The sequence below is a fragment of the Carcharhinus amblyrhynchos genome, chromosome 18 (genome assembly GCF_965287045.1).
Source record: "Carcharhinus amblyrhynchos chromosome 18, sCarAmb.v2.hapA, whole genome shotgun sequence".
In the NCBI taxonomy this organism is placed as follows: domain Eukaryota; kingdom Metazoa; phylum Chordata; class Chondrichthyes; order Carcharhiniformes; family Carcharhinidae; genus Carcharhinus; species Carcharhinus amblyrhynchos.
In genome coordinates this window covers 39,861,320-39,884,884 of record NC_137341.1, presented here as the reverse complement: position 1 = coordinate 39,884,884, position 23,565 = coordinate 39,861,320, and the positions used below count along the sequence as shown (strand labels likewise).

The following is a 23,565-nucleotide window of genomic DNA, read 5'->3' as shown; positions in this document are numbered from 1 at the left end:
AAGGTTTACCAGTCCCTGTATGACAAGTAAGAGGTTGTGTACAAAGCTCACAGACAACAATGCTGAAGGAGATACGATCAACATTTTTATTAATTATAATGAGAATTGAAACGAATTGAGGTAAATAGATATGCAGTGCTTTCCTCTGAAGGAGCTTTAGAAGTAAATTGTGGGATGTGAATGGGTGGTAATGAAGCTTATTAAGAGCTAAATTCAGCAAATAATATAATTATTTCAAATTTATAGGATAACTGGTAGGATAAACTTCCTGTGAAAACTCAATATGGCTATATTATTTCAGAAACAAATTAATTTAACAGAAAGGGGAAATGGCCATTTGCCGTGGCTAGCAGTATAGTCGAGTTTCTCCACACCCCTTGAAACAATAAAATGGATCAGAGAATCCTGCAGTGCAGAAGGAGGCCATTCGGCCCATCATGTCTGCACAGACCACAATCCCCAGGGCCTAACCCAGGCGTGATCTGAAAGAATAGTGGCAGAGCACGATAAAAAGGGGGACATGTCCTCTCTCTGTCTGACACCAAAAACCTAGCTAGTTCTCCTAAGGGGCAACTTATCACACCCAATGCACATCTTTCGACTGTGAGAGGAAACTGGAGCACCCTGAGGAAACGCACGCAGACACAGGGAGAATGTGCAAACTCCGCACAGACAGTAACCCAAACCAGGAATCGAACCCGGGCCCCTGGTGCTGTGAGGCAGCAATGCTAACCACTGTGCCATCATGCCGACCCTTGCTCTGATTACACATTTATCCTGCCATGTGAGATGGGGATGCAATCTGTTGGAGTAATGGAATAGCGGAATGAGGCCCCTTCACTGTGATCTCCACAGCTCACTGGTTTCCCCTTAGTGTCCAAATAAAATGTGTTTTTTTTAACAAAGAGAAATTGTTGCCTATTTGCCCTCACATGGAATAAACTAACTTGTGAACAGGTAAGGATGTGAAATACATTGAAAAGAACGTCCTCTGATGTCTCAGGGAGTGGCTGAGTTTCTTCTTGTTTCTTCGTGGAATGTGAGCATTGCTGACAAGACCAGCATTTCTATTGCCCATCTCTAATTGCCCTCAGAAAGGTGCACCACCTTCTTGAACTGCTGCAGCCCATTTGGGGGGGGGAGGGCGGACTCATCCATAGTGCTACTAGAGAGGGAGTTCCAGGATTTTGACCCATCGACAATGCAGGAAAGGCAATATATTTCCAAGTCAGGATGGTCGGTGATTTGGAGGGGAACCTGAGAAGGTGGTGTTCCCATGCACCTGCTGCCCTTGTCCTTCTAAGTGAAGTGAGGCTGGGAGATGCTGTTGAAGACGCCTTGGTGAGTTGCTACAGTGCATATTGTAGATGGGACAATGATGGTGTTGTAGACAGTTATTTTGTTTAGTCAACAGTGGGGGAAGGAGGCTGTAACTTGCCTCGATGCTATTGAAAAGGGAAGGAAAATCAGCCAGCGTTCTTGCTGTTGATCACTATTCAGTGAACCGTGCTAGTATATGGAGCTCAGATGCACAGAAACAGGCTTCTTATGTGAGGTCCATCAGCTCTTCAGTACCACCCCATGTCAGGACTTATACATAGATACCTACCAATGAAGTACTCGAAGGCAACCAAAGGGAACTATAAGAATCAACATCTTCAGGAGAGGTGGAGGGAAGAAAAATTGGGCGGAAGATGAAGAGGAATATAACTGTCAAAAGGAAAGGTATGTGTAAATTAACTTCAGTAATTTAAACATGATATTGAATCAGTATCTTTGAGAGCTGCTCCATTTTTCACATACAGGTATTATAATCCAGGTTAGAAATTCCATGGTATTTTGTGAAGTCAGCCTAGACCATAAGTATTGTACTTTGAATTTTGGCACAGGAAAGCATAAGATGTTTCACACCAGGTATGATTCAAATGACCCACTGGGGAGCTTTTATCAAACAAAGTTTATTTAAGAATACAGTTAACATGTATAGAAAGAAAATTTCCAATAATTTTTTTACCAACTGCAAACAAGAACAAAGCAAACATGATATTATTTAAATCTTAACAACTAAATGCACAACCAAACTAGTCTCCTTACAAACATACACCCATCCCAAGTTTAGCACTGAAAACAAGAATGCTCACATGATTCTGGATTCTCTAGCACTGCAACACCTGCTGCAAATTAGTCCTTTTGTTCCAGAACTTGAAACTCTGGCTTTTCCATTCTGGAAATTCCCAGCACCTCGAGGTAGAGATATTGTCACTGCTGCGCATTAGCCATCAATCCACCCACAGGAAAATGTTCCCTCAGAGAAAAGAAAGACTGCTTCTAGTCTGCAATCCAAATGGTGTCTAATAAACAGTAGCCAGCAGAATTCCCAATACCAGGGAGAGAGGCACAAAAATACTGCTTTTCAATCTAGAGTCCAAAAGCTTTGAACTAAAACTGAAAGTGAATCTTTGGATTCCTCTGTGAAAGAACCACCTGACCTTGACCACCTTCCCACAACAATTCAAAAAGAGTTGTTAATTCCCAGAGAGTGCATTAGGCCCAGATTAAAAATAAACAAGACCCCATTCAAACCATTTAAGCAGCAATAAAAGGACATCTATTCAGGCAGCTGGTGCCACAGTGACAAAAAAAAGAGCTGCTAAGTACTGCAGAGAACATGATTTTAAAAATACACTTCTTAAAGACATAGTAGCATCATACAAGTTTTTGAGCTGTTACACAAAGATAATGGACAACAAGATTGGAATAGTTGGTTGTGTTGCTTTAGCGTTTCACAGGTTAAGTGAGAGATAGGCCCCTTACAAGTAAAAGTACTTTTTCACACAGAAGACGAGTAGAAATCTGGAACACTTGCCCCTCCAAAAAGTTGTAGATGATGGGAGTCCATTGACATTTACGAGATGAAGATTCATAGATTTTTGTGGGATAAGGGATGCCAAGGGAAACAGAGCACAGGTAAGCAGACAGAGTTGAGAGACAGATCAGTCGTGATCTGACTGAATAGGCCTATGCATTTTTTTCAAAGCCACTTGCAATACCGATCTCAAAGACCATTAGAAACCACTCAATCATCACACCCAAATGAAGGAAGATCAAAGCAGCTGGGTCTTGCAATTTCTGTCATTGAAATCAATAGTTCTGCGCAGTCCTTCTGTAATGAGTTCTCATTTGTAGCAATAGAATGTCGCCATGTGTTGAAGTATGAGACAGATGGTAATTTAGTGTGAGTCAGACAAAACAGACTTAAATCAATATTTCCAGAGCACCGAACCCTGTTATTGAACACAGATGGAGAAGAACAGGGAAGAGGTGGGTGATTGAAGGTGGCACGGTGGTGCAGTGATTAGCACTGCTGCCTCACAGTGCCAAGAACGCAGGTTCAATTCCCGGCTTGGGTCACTTTCTATGCAGCGTCTGCACATTCTCCCTGTGTTTGTGTGGGTTTCCTTCAGGTGACAAAGGGTCATCTAGACATGAAACATTGGATCTATTGTCTCCCCACCGATGCCGTCAGACCTGCTGAGATTTTCCAGCATTTTCTGTTTTTGCCTCTATTATGGTGCAGTGCTGCCAGTCACACTGCTGATGCTTAGTGGGTAGTCCTGTGCTTAGCTTAGCACATTTGGAATTCCATTCTCAGTCCACCAGACTTAGATCAGAACAGGAGTGTCCGTTTTCTCAAAGTGTTAAGACAGGCCTGTTTATTAAGTCCATAAAATGAATGCGAGCTACTTTGCCTGGACATCTTTTTAAGCCTGACCACACCTTTCACTGAAGGTATGCAGCACGGTGGCACAATGGTTAGCTCTGCTGCCTCACAGCACCAAGCAGCCAGGTTCGATCCCTGGGCTTGAGTCACTGTCAGTGCGACATGAGCACATTCTCCCCATGTCTGTGTGGATTTCCCCCCAGTGCCCTGGTTTTCTCCCACAGTCCAAAAGACGTACTGTTTAGGTGCATTGGCCATGCTAAATTCTCCTTCAGTGTACCCGAACAGGCGCCAGAGTGTGGCGACTAGGGGATTTTCACAGTAACCTCATTGCAATGTAAATGTAAGCCTACATGTGACACTAATAAATAAAGTTCAAGACTGTCATTATATTGGCACTGTTATCCCAGTTGGCAGTGTTTCTCCACTGCAGATTAATTAACCAAGTGCTTTCATAACACTGAATGTAGGGACATAAGAAACACAGGCCATTCAGTCCCTCAAACCTATCCCTCCATCCAATGCGATCATGGTTGATGTGTGATCCACTTCCGTATACCCATCTTCATGTGCTGAAGTCAGGACCAAACAGAACTGCACAGTACAGTGGCAGGCGACCACTGCCCTCACCCCAGCCTTAAAACCCATCACTAATAGACATAGTCTCACTTCACTTGGGTTTTACACAGTTAAAGTTAATTTTATTAGTGTCACAAGTGGGCTTACAGTAACACTGCAATGAAGTTACTGTGAAAATCCCATAGTCGCCACACTCTGGTGCCTGTTTGGATACACCAAGGGAGAATTTAGCATGGCCAATGCATCTAACCAGGGAGAAAACCCACGCAGACACGGGGAGAACGTGCTGATGTCACACAGTCAGGAATTGAACCCGGCTCCCTGGTTCTGTGAGGCAGCAGTGCTAACCACCGAGCCACCATGTCGCATAACTTCAATCCGAGGTACGATCAGGCTTAAAAAGATGTCCAGACAATGTAGCTCGCACTCACTTTATGAGCTTAATAGAGAGGCCTGTCTGAACACTTTGAGAAAATGGACATTTTTGTCCTGATCTAAACCTGGTAATCTGAGAGTGGAACTCCGAATGTGCTCATCTAAGCACAGAACTACCTTCTGAGCATCAGCAGTGTGACTGGCAGCACAGCACTACAATAGAGGCAAAAACAGAAAATGCTGGAAAATCTCAGCAGGCCTGACGGCATTTGTGCAGAGAGAATAGAGACAATGTTTTGAGTTTGGATGACCCTTTGTCAGAGTATAATAGAGGCTTTTGCAAAGTTCACCTCTCACTCTACACTTTAATAGCAGTACCAGCAAAAATACGTGTGTTGGTCAGCTCCACATACTTCCTCCGTTTCCGATTCCCTATCCTCCTGCTCATTGTTATTGGAAATCACCCCATGTTCCTGACTAATTCAGCAATGGAAAAAGCAGATGAATTTTAAAGCCCCGGGGTGCATCAGGAAATGCTCCTTCTCAATTAGCTACATGCCAGCACACTTATTCATTGCCTTGAGCAAATCATAGAATTATACAGACTATTCATAGAAACATAGAAAATAGGAGCAGGAGGAGGCCATTCGACCCTTCGAGCCTGCTCCACCATTCATTAAGATCATGGCTGATCTTCCAACTCAATAGCCTGATCCCACCTTCCCCCATGATCCTCTTCGCCCCAAGTGTTATATCTAATTGCTTCTTGAAAACATTCAATGTTTTGGTCTCAACTATTTTCTGTGGTAGCGAATTCCACTCTCTAGGTGAAGAAATTTCTCCTCATCTCTGTCCTAAATGGTCTACACTGTATCCTCAGACTGTGACTCCCCCCCGCCCCACCCGCCCGATCCCTGGTTCTAGACACCCCCACCATCAGGAACATCCTACTTGAATCTACCCTGTCTACTCTTGTTAAACTTTCTGTGAATTTCACAGATTCACCGCTCTTTGGGTGAAGAAATTTCTCCTCACCTCAGTCCTAAAAGCATTAACTCTTACCCTCAAACGGCAACCCCTAGTTCTGGACTCCCCCATCATCAAGAACATTCTTTCTGAACATACCATATACTTGTTAGAATTTTACAAGTTTCTGTGAGATCCCCTTTCATTCTTCTGAACTCCAATGGATGCAATCCTAACCGACTCAATCTCTCCTCATACGCGAGTCCGGCAGGAATCAGTCTGGTAAACCTTCACTGCACTCCCACCACAGCAAGGACATCTCTCCTCAGATAAGGAGGCCAGAACTGCATATTAATATTGCAGTTGTGGTCTCACCAAGGCCCTGTCTAACTTCATCAAGACACCCTGCTCCTGTACGTGAATCCTCTCGCTATGAAGACCAACATACCATTTGGCTTCTTCACCTCCTGCTGCACCCGCTTCCTTTGAAGGTGATGTCTAATTCGTTCCACACCCCCCTGTTCTTTCCTCATAGCCGTATGGGTGGCACGGTGGCACAGTGGTTAGCGTTGCTACCTCACAGCGCCGGGGACTCGGGTTCGATTCCCAGCTTGGGTCACTGTGCAGCGCCTGCACATTTTCCCAGTGTCTCCATGGGTTTCCTCTGAGTGCTCTGGTTTCCTCCCACAGTCCGAAAGACGTGCTGGTTAGGTGCATTGGCCATGCTAAATTCTCCCTCAGTGTACCCCAAACGGGCGCTGGGGTGTGGCAACTAGGGGATTTTCACAGTAACTTCATTGACTATTAATGTAAACCTATTTGTGACGCTCATAAACAAACTTAGACTTCAAGAATTTCATTGAATCGTAGAATCATACAGCGCAGAAGAGGCTCTTCTGCCCATCGAGTCTGCACCAACACTTGACAAACATCTGAACTTCCACCTAATCTCATTTACCAGCGCTTGCCCTTGAATGTTATGGCGTGCCAAGCACCCATCCAGGTACTTTTTTTAAAGGATGTGAGGCAACCCACCTCCACCACCCTCCCAGGTCCAGACCGTCACCACCCCCGGGTAAAAATAATTTGCCTCACACCCACCCGGATCCTCCTGTTCCTCGCCTTGAACCTATGTCCCCTCGTGACTGACCCTTCAACTAAGGGGAACAGCTGTTCCTTATCCAACTTGTCCATGTCCCTCATAATCCTGTACACCTCAATCAGGTAACTCCGCAATTGCCCGTCAATTATTTATCCAGTTCAAAATGATTACTGAATTTGCTTCCATCTTTTTTTTTCAAACAGCACGTCCTAGATCATAATAGCTGGCTGTGAAAATATTTTTATCTTTACGCTGTCACTGGTTGCTTTGACAAGTGACTTCAAGCCTGTGTTGTTTGGTTACTGACCATTCCCACCAGTGGAATTACTTTCCCCCTAATTCCCCCATTAAAAATCTCCCCGAGTTTTGAACACCTCTGTTAACCGTGCCCCCCTCCCCCCACCTTGTGTTCTAAGAAGAACAGCCCCTTGCTTCTCCAGTCTCTCCACCTAACGAAAGGCCCAGTTGCATTTTCCGTGGGTTGCCATGACGATAGATGGCAGCGGGGCCTGAATCAGGGAGAGGCAGTTTCTTTGTCGTCCATTGAAACTGACAAATGTGATTATTGGCTCCGTCGCACCTTGGCAAATATTATACGGCGTAATTAACAGTCGGCAAAGCTCCCGACTATAAAATATCGAGCCCACTATCTGCACCGCCCCCCTCACTGTAGCTGACCGATTGCAGAAAGACATACGCACTGCATTTCAATTAGGTGTTTTAAAACAAAACATCCCTCATGCGTGAATTTGAAATGAATAATCTACGTTCTAACGATCCTCGGTTTAACTGAATTTCCTTGACAGATGTTAAATTGTAATCACGCTGTCCAAATACGCAGCCTCACTTGATATCCTGTGAATTCTAAGCTGCTTTCATTGGAAAGTAGCTCATTAAATCATTGAACATCTTTTTAAATTCTAAAACAAGGAAGGTGCGTTGTTCTACAATCTTGGAATCCTGTGCGCTAGAATACAGGTTGGCACACTTACAGTTAAGACTGCTTTCTCTCTGACCCATTGCCCCTATTGACTTTTCGCTTCTGTTGGCTTGTTTGGCACTGCTGCCTCACAGTGCCAGCAATCCAGGTTCGATTCCCGGCTTGGGTCACTGTCTGTGCAGAGTCTGCACGTTCTCCCTGTGTCTGCATGGGTTTCCTCCGGTTTCCTCCCCACAGTCCGAAAGACGTGCTGGTTAGGTGCATTGGCCGTGCTAAATTCTCCCTCAGTGTACCCGAACTAGGGGTCTTTCACAGGAACCTCATTGCGGTGTTAATGAAAGCCTAATTGTGACACTAATAAATAAACTTTAAAAAATCTTGGGGCAATTGGGACTAGCTTTGGGGTTTTAAAAAAAAAAGGGCGGCATGGACAAGTTGGGCCGAAGGGCCTGTTTCCGTGCTGTAAACCTCTATGACTCTGAGTCCTCTGAGCTGGAATACAGGTTGGCACATTTATACATATAGACTGCTTTCTGTTTGGCCGATCACTTCTACTGGAATAAAAGCAAAATAATGCAGATGCTAGAATCCGAAACAAAAACAGAAAATGCTGGAAAACCTCAGCAGGTCTGACAGCGTCCACGGAGAGAGAATAGAGCCAACATTTTGAGTCTGGATGACCCTTTGCCAAACATTATACGGCGTAATTAACAGTCGGCAAAGCCCCCAACTATAAAATATCGAGCCCACTATCCGCATCCCCCCCCCACCCGCCCCCCTCACCATAGCTGACCGATTGCAGAAAGATATACGCACTGCATTTCAATTAGGTGTTTTAAAGCAAAACATCTCTCATGCGTGAATTTGAAATGAATAATCTATGTTCTAACGATCCTCGGTTTAACTGGATTTCCTTGACAGGCTCTGAAGAAGGGTCATCTAGACTCAAAACATTGGCTCTATTCTCTCCCCACAGATGCTGTCAGACCTGCTGAGATTTCCCAGCATGTTTTTGCTTCTAATGGATTGTTGCTTCTGTTAGCTTGACTGGACCCTGTTTGGTTTAATTTTGGCACTCAGGTGCCATGGGAGGGGTGCTTAGTTGGTATCTGCAAGGCATCCAGTGGTACTGAGACATGGGAGGGTCAGAACAGACGACCATGGTCAAGCGGAGCTCATCCTCTATCACCTCTTCCCTCCGAAAACAGATCGCAGAGTGGGTTCACTCAAGAACCAATTTTGAGGTAGCAAACACAATGCGTTTTCTGGTAAATGTAGAACTCCAAATTGGCATGTGTCCTCCGTCAGCAGATGTATTTTACTGATGCCAGTTGGAACACAGAGCTGCAGCTTACACATGCAGAGTGCAAGAACGCAGTTTCTCACTGTGGAAAGAAGAGGTAAAGAGAACTGTGGAAAACCAGCTGAGGTTCCTCTGAAATTAAAGCAAAGTAGCTGCAGATGCTGGAAAGCTGCAATAATAACAGAAGATACCTGATAATCTCAGCAGGCCTGGCGGGGTCTGCGGAGAGAGAAACAGAATTAACGCTTGGCATACGGACTCAGAACATGAACTGTTTCTCTCCTCATAGATGCTGTCAGATCTACTGGATGGAATCTTCCCATAATTTGTCAGGTTCAGTGAGAAAATCGACATGTAGCTCTCCAGCGAGACAGCTGGGTTTTCTCTCCCGATTCTCTGAGAATCTGGGAGTGGGGTTTACGCCGTCATTCTGGCAGGGTGAGGCCTGATAAAACAGGCAACAGCAGCTCCACAGAGATCCAGGTGCAACTTTAAAGTGCACCCCGCTGTACGATAAAAAATAACTTCCCTCCCACCCCCAGACACGGAGGACAGCACCCCTCCAAGTTCATCGGAGAGACGTGTCCCCACACAGGCATCAGGGCAATACCTCCCCCCCCCCCCCCTGCCACTGCTCACTCCACCCACACAGGCACTGGGATGAACCCCCCCCACCCCATCATAGGGCAGTCCCCTCTCCCGGCCCTTCCCCCCCCACCTCGCAGACATTGGAGCGACCCACCCTCCCCCGCACCGCACAGGTATCGGGACACACCACCCCACCCCCCAACTCCATGAGGAGAACCCCCCTCCCCATGGTGCTTCCTAGACGGACTGCCCCTGGCACAAGACCTTGGCACTGCCATCCTGACAGTGTCAGATTGGCACAGCCAAGAGGTGGTGAACCTCAAGAACTTCAGGTTTCTCAGAAGCTGTTGTACCCTCACCGACATGACATTTGCCTACCTGGAGGGGAGGTATATAGTGAGGATGCCCTTTAAATACAGTTAAATTTATTTAAATATATATAAAGGAGGCGCCTGCTCAGAAAGGGTAAATCGGAGAATGAGACCTTGTCGGCAAGATTCTTGTTACTACCCCGCCTTCCCCACTGAGTTTTTCCAGCATTTTCTCTTGTAATTCCTCCAATCTGTTTTTAATCTTCAGGTTTTAATGTTAACCTTATCCCTCAATGTTCTCTTTTTACAAATTACACCCAACAACCTTGAAAGTTCAAAATCCAAATGCCATAGTGTTAGCTGTGACTCTGGGGCGAGAACCCTTACCGTGAAGTCACAATGAGTTCAAATCTCAATCCCGAGCCTTGAGCACAAAATGTAGGCCGATGCTTTGGTGCGAGCACTGATGGGTGCAACACTGTCAGAACTGCCACCTTTTGGAGGGCAGATTGAAACCAGGCTCCCTCTGCCCTTTTAGGTGTTAGATCATACAATCTAGGGCAGGGGAGTTATCCTAGTGCCGTGACCAATGTTTATCTGTCAATCAAAGCCGCAAAACATTGGTCATTCTCAATTGTTGTGCCGAGGAGCTTGCTGTGTGCAAATTGGCTGCCTGCATTTCCTACATTGCAAGAGGAATACACTCCAAAAATATTTCATTGGTGGCAGAGCACTCGAGCTCATGAAAGGAATTACATAAAATGCATGTCTTTATTTTTATCTATTAATAGTTAACATCACACAGTGGCACAATGGTTAGCACTGCTGCCTCACGGTGCCAGGGACATGGGTTTGATTGTCAGCTTGGGTCACGCCGTGTGTGGAGTTTGCACATTCTCCCCGTGTCTGTGTGGGTTTCCTCTGTGTGCTCCACTTTCCTCCCACAGTCCAAAAGAGATGCATCGGCCGTGCTAAATTTTCCCTCAGCGTTGTGTCTACACCAGCTCTCCAAAAGAGCTGTTATCTTCTGTTGGTGCTGTTCTCTTGTCTTCCCATAACCATGCACATTCTTCCTTTTCAGATAAGTCTAATTCCCTTTTGAATGCTGCAACAGAACTGGCTTCAGCCACACTCTCAGGCAGTGCGTTCCAGATCATAAGCATGTACTGCAAAAAAGTGTTTATTTCCATTTTGCTTTTACTTCTTTTGCCAGTTGCCTTAAATCTGTACCCTCTTGTTCTCAAGCTTTTCATGACTCGGAACAATTTCTCCTTATTTACTCTGTCCAGACCCCACGTGATTTTAAATAACTTCGATCAAGACTCTTCTCAGCTTTTTTTCCTCCAAGGAAAGCAGTCTTAACTTCTCCAATCTGTCTTCATAATTTCATCCCTAGAACCCATTCTCATGAATCTTTTCTGTACACCCTCAAGTGTGTTCACATCTTCCCTAAAGTGCAATGCCCAGAACGGGACCAGCTGAGGTGGACTAGTTCTTACACAAGTTTAACATAACCTCCTTGTTCTTGTACTCTGCACTCCTATTAATAAGACCTAGAATACTGTATTAACTTTCTCTCTACCTGCTTATACCATCTTCAATGATTTATGCACATATACACACCCAGGTCCCTCTGCTGCTGCACCCCATTTAGAATTGTACCCTTTTTAAAATAATGTCTATGTTCTTCCTATCAAAATGAATCACTTCATATTTCTCTGCATTGAACTTCATGCGCTGCCCATTCCACCAGCTTGACCTTTTTGAAGTTTTACACTGACCTCTCTGCAGTTCGTAGTGTTTTCCATATTTCTAATTCTGAATATTTTAAAGTTATTTGATTTATTATTATCACATGTATCGGGGTAAGTGAGAAGTATCGTTTCTTGCGCTACGGTGCTCGACAGACTGGGGGGAACTGATTGTGGACAAGTCCCCAGGACTGGATGGAATGCATCCAAGGGTTCTGAAAGAAATGGCGGAGGTGATAGTGGATGCCTTGGTGGTTATTTTCCAAACGTCGCTGGATTCCGGGGAAGTGCCGGAAGATTGGAAAACGGCTAATGTTACGCCGTTGTTTAAGAAGGGTGGCAGGTAAAAGGCAGGGAATTAAAGGCCAGTTAGTTTTAACGTCTGTTGTAGGTAAAATGTTAGAATCCGTCATCAAGGAGGAAATAGCGAGGCATCTTGAGGGGAATTGCTTGATAGAGCAGACGCAGCATGGTTTCGTTAAGGGGAAGTCGTGTCTGACAAACTTATTGGAGTTCTATGAGGATGTGTCTAGGGCGGTGGATAGAGGAGAGCCAGTGGATGTGGTCTTTCTTGATTTTCAGAAGGCGTTTGACAAGGTACCTCACAAGAGGTTATTGCAGAAGGTAAGGGGGCATGGAGTTGGGGGTAGGGTGTTAGTGTGGATAGAGGATTGGCTGTCAAATAGGAGGCAGAGAGTGGGGGTCAATGGGTGCTATTCGGATTGGCGGTTGGTGACTAGTGGAGTGCCCCAGGGGTCGGTGCTGGGGCCTCAGCTATTTACCATTTATATAGATGATCTGGAGGAGGGAACCGAGTGTATGGTGTCGAAATTTGCTGATGACACCAAGATTGGTGGAACGGCAAATTGTGTGGAGAGTCTGCAAAAGGATCTAGATAGGCTGGGCGAATGGGCCAGGAACTGGCAAATGGAATTTAATGTTGGCAAGTGCGAGGTGGTCCACTTTGGTAGGAATAATGGTAGGAAGGACTATTACATGGCGAAAAACTGCAGCAGGCGACGGTGCAGAGGGACCTCGGGGTCCTTGTGCATGAGTCGCAAAAACCCAGCCTGCAGGTGCAGCAGGTGGTCAGGAAGGCGAATGGGATGCTGGCCTTCATAGCGAGGGGGATTGAATATAAAAGTAGGGAGGTCTTGCTGCAGCTGTATAGGGCATTGGTGAGGCCGCAGCTGGAGTACTGTGTGCAGTTTTGGTCGCCGTACTTACGCAAGGATATTTTGGCCTTGGAGGGAGTGCAGAGGAGGTTTGCTAGGCTGATGCCGGAGTTGAGGGGGTTGAGCTATGAGGAGAAGCTGAATAAACTAGGCTTGTACACGTTAGAGTTTAGAAGAATGAGGGGAGATCTCATTGAGACATATAAGATGATGAATGGGATGGATAGGATAGAGGTGGAGAGACTCTTCCCGCTCAGAAAGGACAGTAGGACTAGAGGGCATAGCCTCAAGATAAAGGGGGGGCGGTTTAGAACGGAGTTGAGGAGGAACTTCTTCACTCAAAGGGTGGTGAATCTCTGGAATTCTCTGCCCGTTGAAGTGGTGGAGGCTACCTCGCTAAATATTTTTAAGACGCGGGTTGATGTGTTTTTGATAAGCGAGGGGATTAAGGGTTATGGGGAGAGGGTGGGAATGTGGAACTGAGCCACGACAGGTCAGCCATGATCTTATTGAATGGCGGGGCAGGCTCGAAGGGCTAGATGGCCTTCTCCTGCTCCTATTTCTTACGTTACCCGAACAGGCGCCAGAGTGTGGCGACTAGGGGATTTTCACAGTAACTTCATTGCAGTGTTAATGTAAGCCCTACTTGTGACACTAACAAATAAACTTTAAACACAGGTACATCAAATGTTCCTTTTTCCTGCTGCTTCAAGGCAGTGATTTGGATAGTACGGTAATAATAGCTGAGCGCTGCTCCTTAGGCGCACTCTCAGGAGGATGTCGATCTCTATAGAAGGGTTTTGAAAGATACAATAGTCCATATGATAGAAGCCATTGTCCATCGATGACTGATACTCGTGTGGGTGGAGATGAATGGATTAAGGCAGTGCAGGCACAGTTGGAACGAGTTATTGAATTCCATGTGCTATGAAGCTCAAATTGTTGAACAATCAGACATTCCCGACCTACTTGTGAAGCTTCAGTTATGAATCCTTTGAATTGCTTCTGCAGTATCACTGCAATAAAATAGAATGAAGCAGTGCTGCACTTATTTTCTAATTCGGGCAATATAAATGCTCGATCGGCCCCTTTTCTTTAAGCTGCCCTTTAACGGAATAGCACAGACTTTAAAAAGACATTTCCCCAGCTGATCGAGCAACATTTATAACAATTCCCCCGAGGATCTAATAGAAATATAGAAGATAGGAGCAGGGTGAGACCATTCGGCCCTTTCGAGCCTGCTCCACCATTCATCATGATCATGGCTGTTCATCCAACTCAATAGCCTAATCCTGCTTTCTCCCCATAACCTTCATTCCCATTCGCCCCAAGTGCCATGTCTAGCAGCCTCTTGGATGCATTCAATGTTTTGGCATCAACTATAGAAACATGGAAGGATAGGACAAGGCACTGTTTCTCCAGGGGATCTTGATGACCCCACGCACTCTGGACTTGCTGGAATTTTACCGCCCCACCTGCCACGGGAATCGGAGTGAGCGAGGAGCGGATAATGGGAAGATCTGTTGACCTCGGGCTGGATTTTACTGTTTCAGGATGAGCGAGACCATAAAAATCCTGACTTTCACCTTTTTCCCAAGATGCAAAAAACTGAGGACATGTACCAACTGACTCAAGAACAGCTTCTTCCCTGCTGCCATCAGACTTTAGAATGGACCTACCTTACATGAACTTGATCTTTCTCTACACCCTAGTTATGACTGTAACACTACATTCTGCACCCTCTCCTTTGTTTCTCCCCTATGTACTCTATGATAGTGGATGCCTTGGTGGTTATTTTCCAGACGTTGCTGGATTCCGGGGAAGTGCCGGAAGATTGGAAAGCGGCTAATGTTACGCCGTTGTTTAAGAAGGGTGCCAGGCAAAAGGCAGGGAATTATAGGCCGGTTAGTTTAACGTCTGTTGTAGGTAAAATGTTAGAATCCGTCATCAAGGAGGAAATAGCGAGGCATCTTGAGAGGAATTGCTTGATAGAGCAGGCGCAGCACAGTTTCGTTAAAGGGAAGTCGTGTCTGACAAATTTACTGGAGTTCTATGAGGATGTGTCTAGGGCGGTGGATAGAGGAGAGCCGGTGGATGTGGTCTTTCTGGATTTTCAGAAGGCGTTTGACAAGGTACCTCACAGGAGGTTATTGCAGAAGGTCGAGGGACATGGAGTTGGGGGTAGGGTGTTAGCGTGGATAGAGGATTGGTTGTCAAATAGGAGGCAGAGAGTGGGGGTCAATGGGTGCTATTCGGATTGGCGGATGGTGACTAATGGAGTGCCTCAGGGGTCGGTGCTGGGGCCTCAGCTATTTACCATTTATATAGATGATCTGGAGGAGGGAACCAAGTGTAGGGTGTCGAAATTTGCTGATGACACCAAGATTGGTGGAAAGGCAAATTATGCGGAGCGTGTGGAGAGTCTACAGAAGGATCTAGATAGGCTGGGCGAATGGGCCAGGAAATGGCAAATGGAATTTAATGTTGGCAAGTGCGAGGTGGTCCACTTTGGTAGGAATAATGGTAGGAAGGATTATTACTTAAGTGGCGAAAAACTGCAGCAGGCGACAGTGCAGAGGGACCTTAGGGTCCTTGTGCATGAGTCGCAAAAACCCAGCTTGCAGGTGCAGCAGGTGGTCAGGAAGGCAAATGGGATGCTGGCCTTCATAGCGAGGGGGATTGAATATAAAAGTAGGGAGGTCTTGCTGCAGCTGTATAGGGCATTGGTGAGGCCGCAGCTGGAGTACTGTGTGCAGTTTTGGGCGCCGTACTTACGCAAGGATATTTTGGCCTTGGAGGGAGTGCAGAGGAGGTTTACTAGGCTGATGCCGGAGTTGAGGGGGTTGAGCTATGAGGAGAAGCTGAATAAACTAGGCTTGTACTCGTTAGAGTTTAGAAGAATGAGGGGAGATCTCATTGAGACGTATAAGATGATGAATGGGATGGATAGGATAGAGGTGGAGAGACTCTTCCCGCTCAGAAAGGATAGTAGGACTAGGGGAACCAGCCTCAAGATAAAGGGGGGGGCGATTTAGAACGGAGTTGAGGAGGAACTTCTTCACTCAAAGGGTGGTGAATCTCTGGAATTCTCTGCCCGTTGAAGTGGTGGAGGCTACCTTGCTAAATATTTTTAAGACGCGGGTTGATGGGTTTTTGATAAGCGAGGGGATTAAGGGTTATGGGGAGAGGGCGGGAATGTGGAACTGAGCCACGACAGATCAGCGGTGATCTTATTGAATGGCGGGGCAGGCTCGAAGGGCCAGATGGCCTACTCCTGCTCCTATTTCTTATGTTCTTATGCTTTATCTATATCGAAACAAGAAGCAATACTTTTCACTGTATCCCAATACATGTTACAATAATAAATCAAATCAAACAGATTGCTAGGAAGTGTTGCATTCCACACTATGACAATATTGTTCTCTGAACAGCTATACCGTTGCAAAATTTTATTCGGAGATCTTGAGTGCACTACTCATTTGACTGGGGTAACCTGACAGTCAAATGTGAATATGTTAATCAGAAATAGAGCCCAACAAGATCATTGGAGATGGCATTTGACTGAAATATCGTACTTACTGTAATAACATCCCCCATTTTCACATTAAGGCTTGTCAAATCGTAATTGTTGCAATAGTCCTTCACAGCCCTGACCTGCAGGGCAACAGAAGCATCCGAAAAAACAGAGAGAGGAACCATTATCTGCAGATACCTTTCACTGTATATCAAGATATGGGACAATAATAAATCAAATCAAATCAAAATGTCCCATTGCCTTTGACCCCCATTTCCCAGATGACCCAGGGCCCTTGGTGCTCACTCCCACTGCCAATCCAGCAATTGTATACCCATTCCCTTCAAAATGTGGATCCCATTGTTCTCCAGGACTTTTCCTGCGGTCATTGGTTAAGCAGTCTTTTGGCTACATAGAAATAACACAAAAATGGGGGTGAAAAGGGTTTTGTGAAATATTGTGCACAGTAACTGATTAACCGTCAAGGATGTTTGTATTTCTGTGTGAAGTATTTCTGCTCATCATCTGTAATGTGTCTGTTCTGTGTGTCTTTGTTTGTTTTGAAGGACATGTTTCTGCTTTTCTAGCTTGGAACACCCGGCCTTGCCTGCTTTCTAGGACTCTGGTAACCCGCAATACTCAGCTCAGCTCTGTTCCAGGCACATAGGTTACAGTGCCTGCTTATGACAATACTTGTACTTTCACTGGAGAGGAGAAAAATGGCCCTATTTGTAGACTAGGCCGCAGTAGCTCACTGTGGCAGGATGTTTCATCAGCTGGAGAAGGGAAATGAAAGGCTGAGGAAAGATAAGGCCCGCTATCATCTAAACAGGACAGATTCCCAAGCTAAAAAAAAGTCCACAAAGTTTGGGACTTGACAAGCAATGTGGTTGACTCTCAACTGCCCAGTGAAATGGCCCACTCAATTGTGTCAGTGATTCAAGAAGGCAGCTCACCTTCTCAAGGGAAACTAGGGATGGGCAATAAATGCTGGCCAGCCAGCAACACTAATGTCCATGAATGAATAACAGAAAAGCCCAAATGCAGGGTAGAAATACATAATCATTAAGTAGGCCTCACTTATAACTTCTTAGCTATAATATTGTGGGAAAATGGCATCAGTCATTAATGTTCATGATTGTAGGGAATTTTAATCTGCTGAATTAATTTTCTTTGCTCCTTTTTGCTAAATTACACAACGCAAAGTTAAATATGTGGTGAACTGCTATGTTTCACAGTAAACTAATCCCTTTCTGCTCTGAGCCACAATTGAGATTTGGAAGGGAAATGCGAAAGCTTTATTGCTGTTAAGAACATCGACATTCGATCTGGAATATGGGAAGGGATGCAGGAGGGAAAAAGGACAAAAAAAAAGAGCACATTCAAAATGTGACTGACATTCCCGCAGGTTCCCGAGGTTCTGAGTCAAGTCCTTCCCATCTGTCTCCAGTTCAACCAGTCACGACCACGCCTGAGGAGATCTGGGTGCTACGGAAACCATTTGCAGGTAGATTCCATTAGAATATCTCCAACTACATTTCATTTCAGTTCCGGCAATGAAATCTGACTGACTTGCTCTCACCTCCCCCCCCCCGCATTGCGCCCTAGCTCAGAGGCACTGCACGGTTGTCCCCAGAAGTTCTCCCTGATGCCCTGGCCGGTATTTCTCCCTCTCCCAACACCAGACTATCTAGTCATTGTCATGTTGCTGTTTTTGGGGAGCTTGCTGTGCACAAATTGGCTGTCGCGTTGCCGACACGACAATGGTGGCAAGACAGGAGCTTCAGAAAGGTTGCAAGGAGATTTGGAACATTTTGAGGCTGTGACAGGCATTATTTAACCACAAATCTTCCCTTTCACGTGTTTGGCACCTATTGGCCATCTTCCCAGTGGTCATCTAACCCTCTGGTAACCAACTGTAGCCATGTTTCTTCAATCCCAGCATGCAGTTTGCCAAAATCTTCTCAGCAAATACCGCAGATTCCATTTATTGCCTCATTATGTCCCAGAACATTCTAGCCTGTGAGCAGGAAGCTAACACCTATGCCACACTGCCCTACGCGGGTCAGATGAAGTCTACATCCTGGCCTGGAATCTGCAGATGGGACCCCTTAGGTCAGTAAGACGTGGTTCGATTCAATTTGGTGCCAAATCTAATCAACACATGGCTCCTCTGCCAAACCAACTCAGTCAAACTAGGCAACGCAGGACTAAGTCATGGAAGGGGCGGCGCGGTGGCACAGTGGCTAGCACAGCTGCCTCACAGCGCCAGGGACCGAGGTTCGATTCCAAGCTTGGGTCTCTTTAAGTGCGGAGTTTGCACATTCTCCCTGTGTCTGCGTGGGTTTCCTCCAGATGCCCCGGTTTCCTCCCACAGTCCAAAGAGGTGTGGGTTAGGTGGATGGGCCAGGCTAAATTGCCCCTTAGTGTCTGGAGAGATTAGATAGGGTAAATGCATGGGGTTGTGGGGATAGGACCTGGGTGGGATTGTGGTCGGTATGGGCTTGATGGGCTGAATGGCCTCCTTCTGCATTGTGGGATTCTATGATTTTAAGTCATTGACCAAAAATGATTCTAAGTCATTGAAGCTTATTGTGCTCTCTGGCAGATAGGTCTCGGTATCAAAGTCAGTCTGTCCCTGTTTGCCTCGTAATGTCGATGTCAAATGTAACGTAATCTTGCTGTTGTCCAGTCAGTATTTTGGGACCCACAGCAAAAGTTCTGCTGGAACTGGACTCCCCCCAGCCCTTCCCCGCCGCCCCCCTCCCCTCCACCCCCACATTCCCACCCACCCCCTCGATTGAGTGGAACTAAATGGAAAGCTCCCTCAGAGCCAGCACAGGCGTGATGGGCCAAATAGCCTCCTCCCATGGTGGAGGAAGTTGGATTTTAGTTTGAAGTATTTGGCCAAGTGAGTTGTAACGTTTTCACAAGACTGCTGCCAAGTCGGGCTGCTGCCAGGCGTGAGTGTGAAAAACAGAAATATTTTCAACAAAAAGTTGAATTTAATTAAGATCTCGAACCAGACACTTGTAAACAGTATGATTTTATTTAAAAAAAAAACGAGCTCACACACAGCTCCAGAGCGAGGGAGAAAAATCATGTTAATTATCGTAACTGTACAAAAACAGCACAAGCTTCCTCTTATATCTTCATGACTTTTTGCACAGCAGTCTCGAATGTCTACATCACTTGTCATGTGTCCTGTTGTCACCTAATTAGCAGCCAAAGCAGCCAGCAAAATTCCATGGTTTTGTGTATTCCAGGTTCAAGGTTGAACTGTAGGATAACAGAGTCGCACGACCTTCCGTTTCAGCAAACAGAGGGCTGTTGTTCACCAGGCTCATATGTGCGTGGCCAAGATTAGACAAAGTCAATTCAAAATGAGAGGACCAATTTCCCTTGCCCCACTGGTTATGGTAGTGCCAGTCTGAGGGTGGTACAGCACTTATGTCCATATTCAGACGCCCACATTGCTGCCAGATTTCTGGGTGTCTTGATAGGAGCCAATCGGGTTCACTAATATCCTTTAGGGAAGGAAATCTGCCGCCCTTATCCAGTCTGGCCTACATGTGATTGGAGCCACAGTAATGTGGTTGACTCTCAACTGCCCCCTGAAATGGCGTAGCAAGCCACTTAGTTCAAGGGCAACTGGGGATGGACAATAAATGCTGGCCAGCCAGCAATGCCCATGTCCCACCAATGTATTAAAAAGAAGGACCATTGGGAATCAGTTGGGGAGGTGGTCTCCTCATTAACCCACTAAAACACTAGGATGTCAACATGACCCCGGGGAGGCAACCCTTCAAGCCCATTTTCATCAGCATCTGGGTGCCCCTCATTTTGGTATCCACTTTGATACAGGCAACCCAGAGACCACTGGAAACGTTGGGCTCTCTTCACATTAGCTTGTTCCAACAGTATCAGTGGGACCCTGATATTGTTTTAATGAGCAGAGGGACCCACCATTAACAGCAAAAGGCTTTTAATCGAAAATCAACCATCTACTGCTTGGACCTCCCCACACCTGCACCCCACCGCCCTCCCCCTCACCCCCCCGCCCCCCCCCCCCCCCCACCACCACCACCACCACCACCACCACTTCGGTATCACAGCCTCTCTACCAATAGAACTCAAGCTTCATTCCATGATGGCTCAACCAAATTCAGACCATAAGATATAGGAGCAGAATTTAGGCCATTCGGCCCATCGAGTCTGCTGTGCCATTCGATCATGGCTGATATGTTTCTCAACTCCATTTCCCTGTAACCTTTGATCCCCTTACCAATCGAAAATCTACCTACCTTTGTCTTAAACACACTCAATGACCCACCCTCAACTGCCTACTGTGGCAATGAATTCCACAGATTCACCACCTTCTGGCTGAAGAAATTCCTCCTCATCTTGGTTCTAAAGGGTCCCTTTACTCAGAGGCTGAGCCCTCAGATCCTCGTACCGCCAACTCATGGAGACACCTTTCCCGTGTCCAGTTACTGCCCCTGATGATCAGTGAACATTTGCCAATGGCAATGGGATGCCCCCTCCCCTGCCCGCCTCCCAAACAAGAGGGAAAGAAACACTTTTCACATTTAACCCACACCTGGCCTGAAAATGCTTGGGTCACAGATGGGGAACTGTGCTAACCATCAATAAGCACAGGTTCTGAAAGCAAACCAGGTGATTTTGAGTCGGTGTGTATTTGCAGATTGACATGAAGTCATCTCTGCCATCTGACTACTGATGGCAGCCAGATTTTCTTCCGTCTCTGTTCACTGCAATTTCAAACCCAAGCAGAATCCCTCCATCTCCAAGTGATGGATCTTATCAACGTCTCCCATAAATTTGCCTGTGCTTCTAGCTCTGGGGTGTGAAGGGAATTAAACATTCACAAACGTACTGCAGAGGCCCATCGTTCAATATTTTCTTCCGTGCGTGACATTTTGGCAAATCCATGAATGTTTCCCAGTAATGCATATGTGAATTCAAAACTAATGCGCAGAGGGTAATATCAGTGTTAGCGATGTTTAGAGGGTGGCATGGTTGTATAGTGGTTAGAGGGCAGCACGATGGCACAGTGGTTAGCACTGCTGCCTCACTGCGCCAGGGACCTGGGTTTGATTCCAGGCTTGGGTCAATGTCTGTGTGGGTTTCCTCCAGGTGCACCAGTTTCTTCCCATAGATGTGCAGGTTAGGTGGATTGGCCATGGTAAATTGCCCCTTAGTGTCAGGGGGAAAGAGCTAGGGTGGATGCATGGGGTTATGGGTTTAGGGCCTGGGTGGGATTGTGGCCAGTGCCACAAACTCAGTGGGCCGAATGACCTCTTTCTGCACTGTGAGATTCTAGAGATTTATAAGGTTTGAATTTAAGATACAAAATAACATCACACAGGGCTGCTAATTCTATAATTGGTCCTGGTATTCTGGATTTATTTGTGGGTTGTACAATTTGTTAGAGTCAACAACAAAAGTTTGAATTTATATTGCATTTTTAATGTAATAAAATGCCCCAAAGCACTTGATAGCAGCATTATGAAGCAAAATTTGACACTAAGTCCTATAAAGTGATTTTCAAGCACGGTGGCACAGTGGTTAGCGTTGTTGTCTCACAGCACTGGGTTCAATTCCAGTGACTGTGTGGAGTCTGCACACTGTCCCTGTGACTGTGTGGATTTCCTCCGGGCAATCAGGTTTCCTCCCACAGTCCAACGATGTGCAGGTTAGGTGGATTGGCCATGCAAAATTCTCCCTTAGTGTCTCAAGATTAGAGGGAATTAGTGGGGTAAATATGTGGGGAAGGGCTTGGGTGAGATGCTCTGTTAGAGAGTTGGTGCAGACTCGATGGGCTGAATGGTCTCCTTCTGCACTGTTGGGACTCTAAAACAAAAGCAGGTAATCGAAAGATCGGTGCGAGATAAGCTTTAAACAGTGTCTTAAAGGAGATGAGAGAGGGAGGGCTGGTGGTGAGGTTTGGTTCCGCTGATGGAATTCAGGCAGCTAAAGGCAAGGCCATTGATGGTGAAACAGTTAAAATCAGGGATGTTCAGGGGCCCAGGATTGAATGGGAGATTTTGTTAAAATTTTTATTTATTAGTCACAAGTAGGCTTATACTAACACCGCAATGAAGTTTCCTGTGAAAATCCCCCTAGTCGCCACACTCCAGTTGCCTATTCAGGTACGCCGAGGGAGAATTTAGCATGGCCAATGTACCTAACCAGCACACTTTCGGATTGTGGGAGGAAAGCGGAGAACCTGGAGGAAACCCACGCAGACACTGGGAGAATGTGCAAACTCCACACAGTCACTGATCCAAGCTGGGAATCAAACCCAGATCCCTGGTGCTGTGAGGCAGCAGTCCTAACCACGGTGCCACCGTGTTGCCCTCTATCTGGCTGGAAGGAGGCGATGGAGCCAGGGAGGGGGTAAGGCTACTGAAAACAAGGATGAGAATTTACAAATGGGAGTGTTGCTTAACCAGGAGTCAATGTTGGTCAGGAAATGGGGGGTTTGGGGGAGGTGGGGTGTGGCGTAATGGGGAAATGACCATTAGAATTTTGAATGAATTCAAGGGAGATAAAGCTGGGATTGGTCTCTAGGTTGTACATTTGTGTAAGTGCCCCACAGTTTCTTGAAAAAAGAATCTGATCTGTTCAAACATGTAAAGAGTTTAACTCGACTCATTCTGAGGCAAGCTACTGAACATAATTGGCAGAATACGTACTGAGTAGACTTTATACCCAACACGCGCACTCAGAGGCTTTGCGACTGGAGTCCATTACTTTAAACACAAAAGACCCGTCCAAATCGTCTGATGAAATGGAATATATTACGTGTGAAAGATGTCGAGTTGCTTCAGTATTTTAATTGTACTGACAAGGTGTGAATCTTAACAACTCCAGTTCGCAAGTGTTTTCGCTGCTTATTAATTCTTCACAGACAGTCACCCCATTCTAATTATTGAGGTGATGTCTGGCAAGATGATCATTTTGGGTTACGTTCCACAGGGGAGATTTAGGAGGCAATTTCCTGCAGCAGCAGATGTGCCAGGCAGGACACAGCTGTCACACTTAGCATACACAGACTCGAACAGGGGACGCTGTGGGCCCACAATTAAGTCTTCAGGAGAAGACAGGGAGCTGGTTCTTGGCTTTTTGCAATTCTCCGTGGTGGCACAGTGGTTAGCGCTGCTGCCTGTCAGCGTCAGGGACCCGGGTTCGATTCCCGGCTTGTGTTGCTGTTCTG

The 23,565-nt window shown here is 46.1% G+C and overlaps 1 protein-coding gene across 6 annotated transcripts in view; it reads left to right on the top strand.

Moving 5' to 3' along the window:
- Positions 1–23,565, top strand: part of caskin1 (CASK interacting protein 1) — a 634,002-nt gene that overhangs the window by 525,263 nt on the left and 85,174 nt on the right. For 4 of the 6 annotated variants that reach the window (XM_080206870.1, XM_080206869.1, XM_080206868.1 and 1 more), the window contains one exon: positions 17,734–17,832. The exons of the other annotated variants lie outside the window; for them this stretch is intronic. In XM_080206870.1, coding sequence (XP_080062996.1) covers positions 17,734–17,832 — 99 coding nt within the window. The remainder of the gene's footprint in view (positions 1–17,733; positions 17,833–23,565) is intronic. 6 annotated transcript variants of the gene reach the window in all.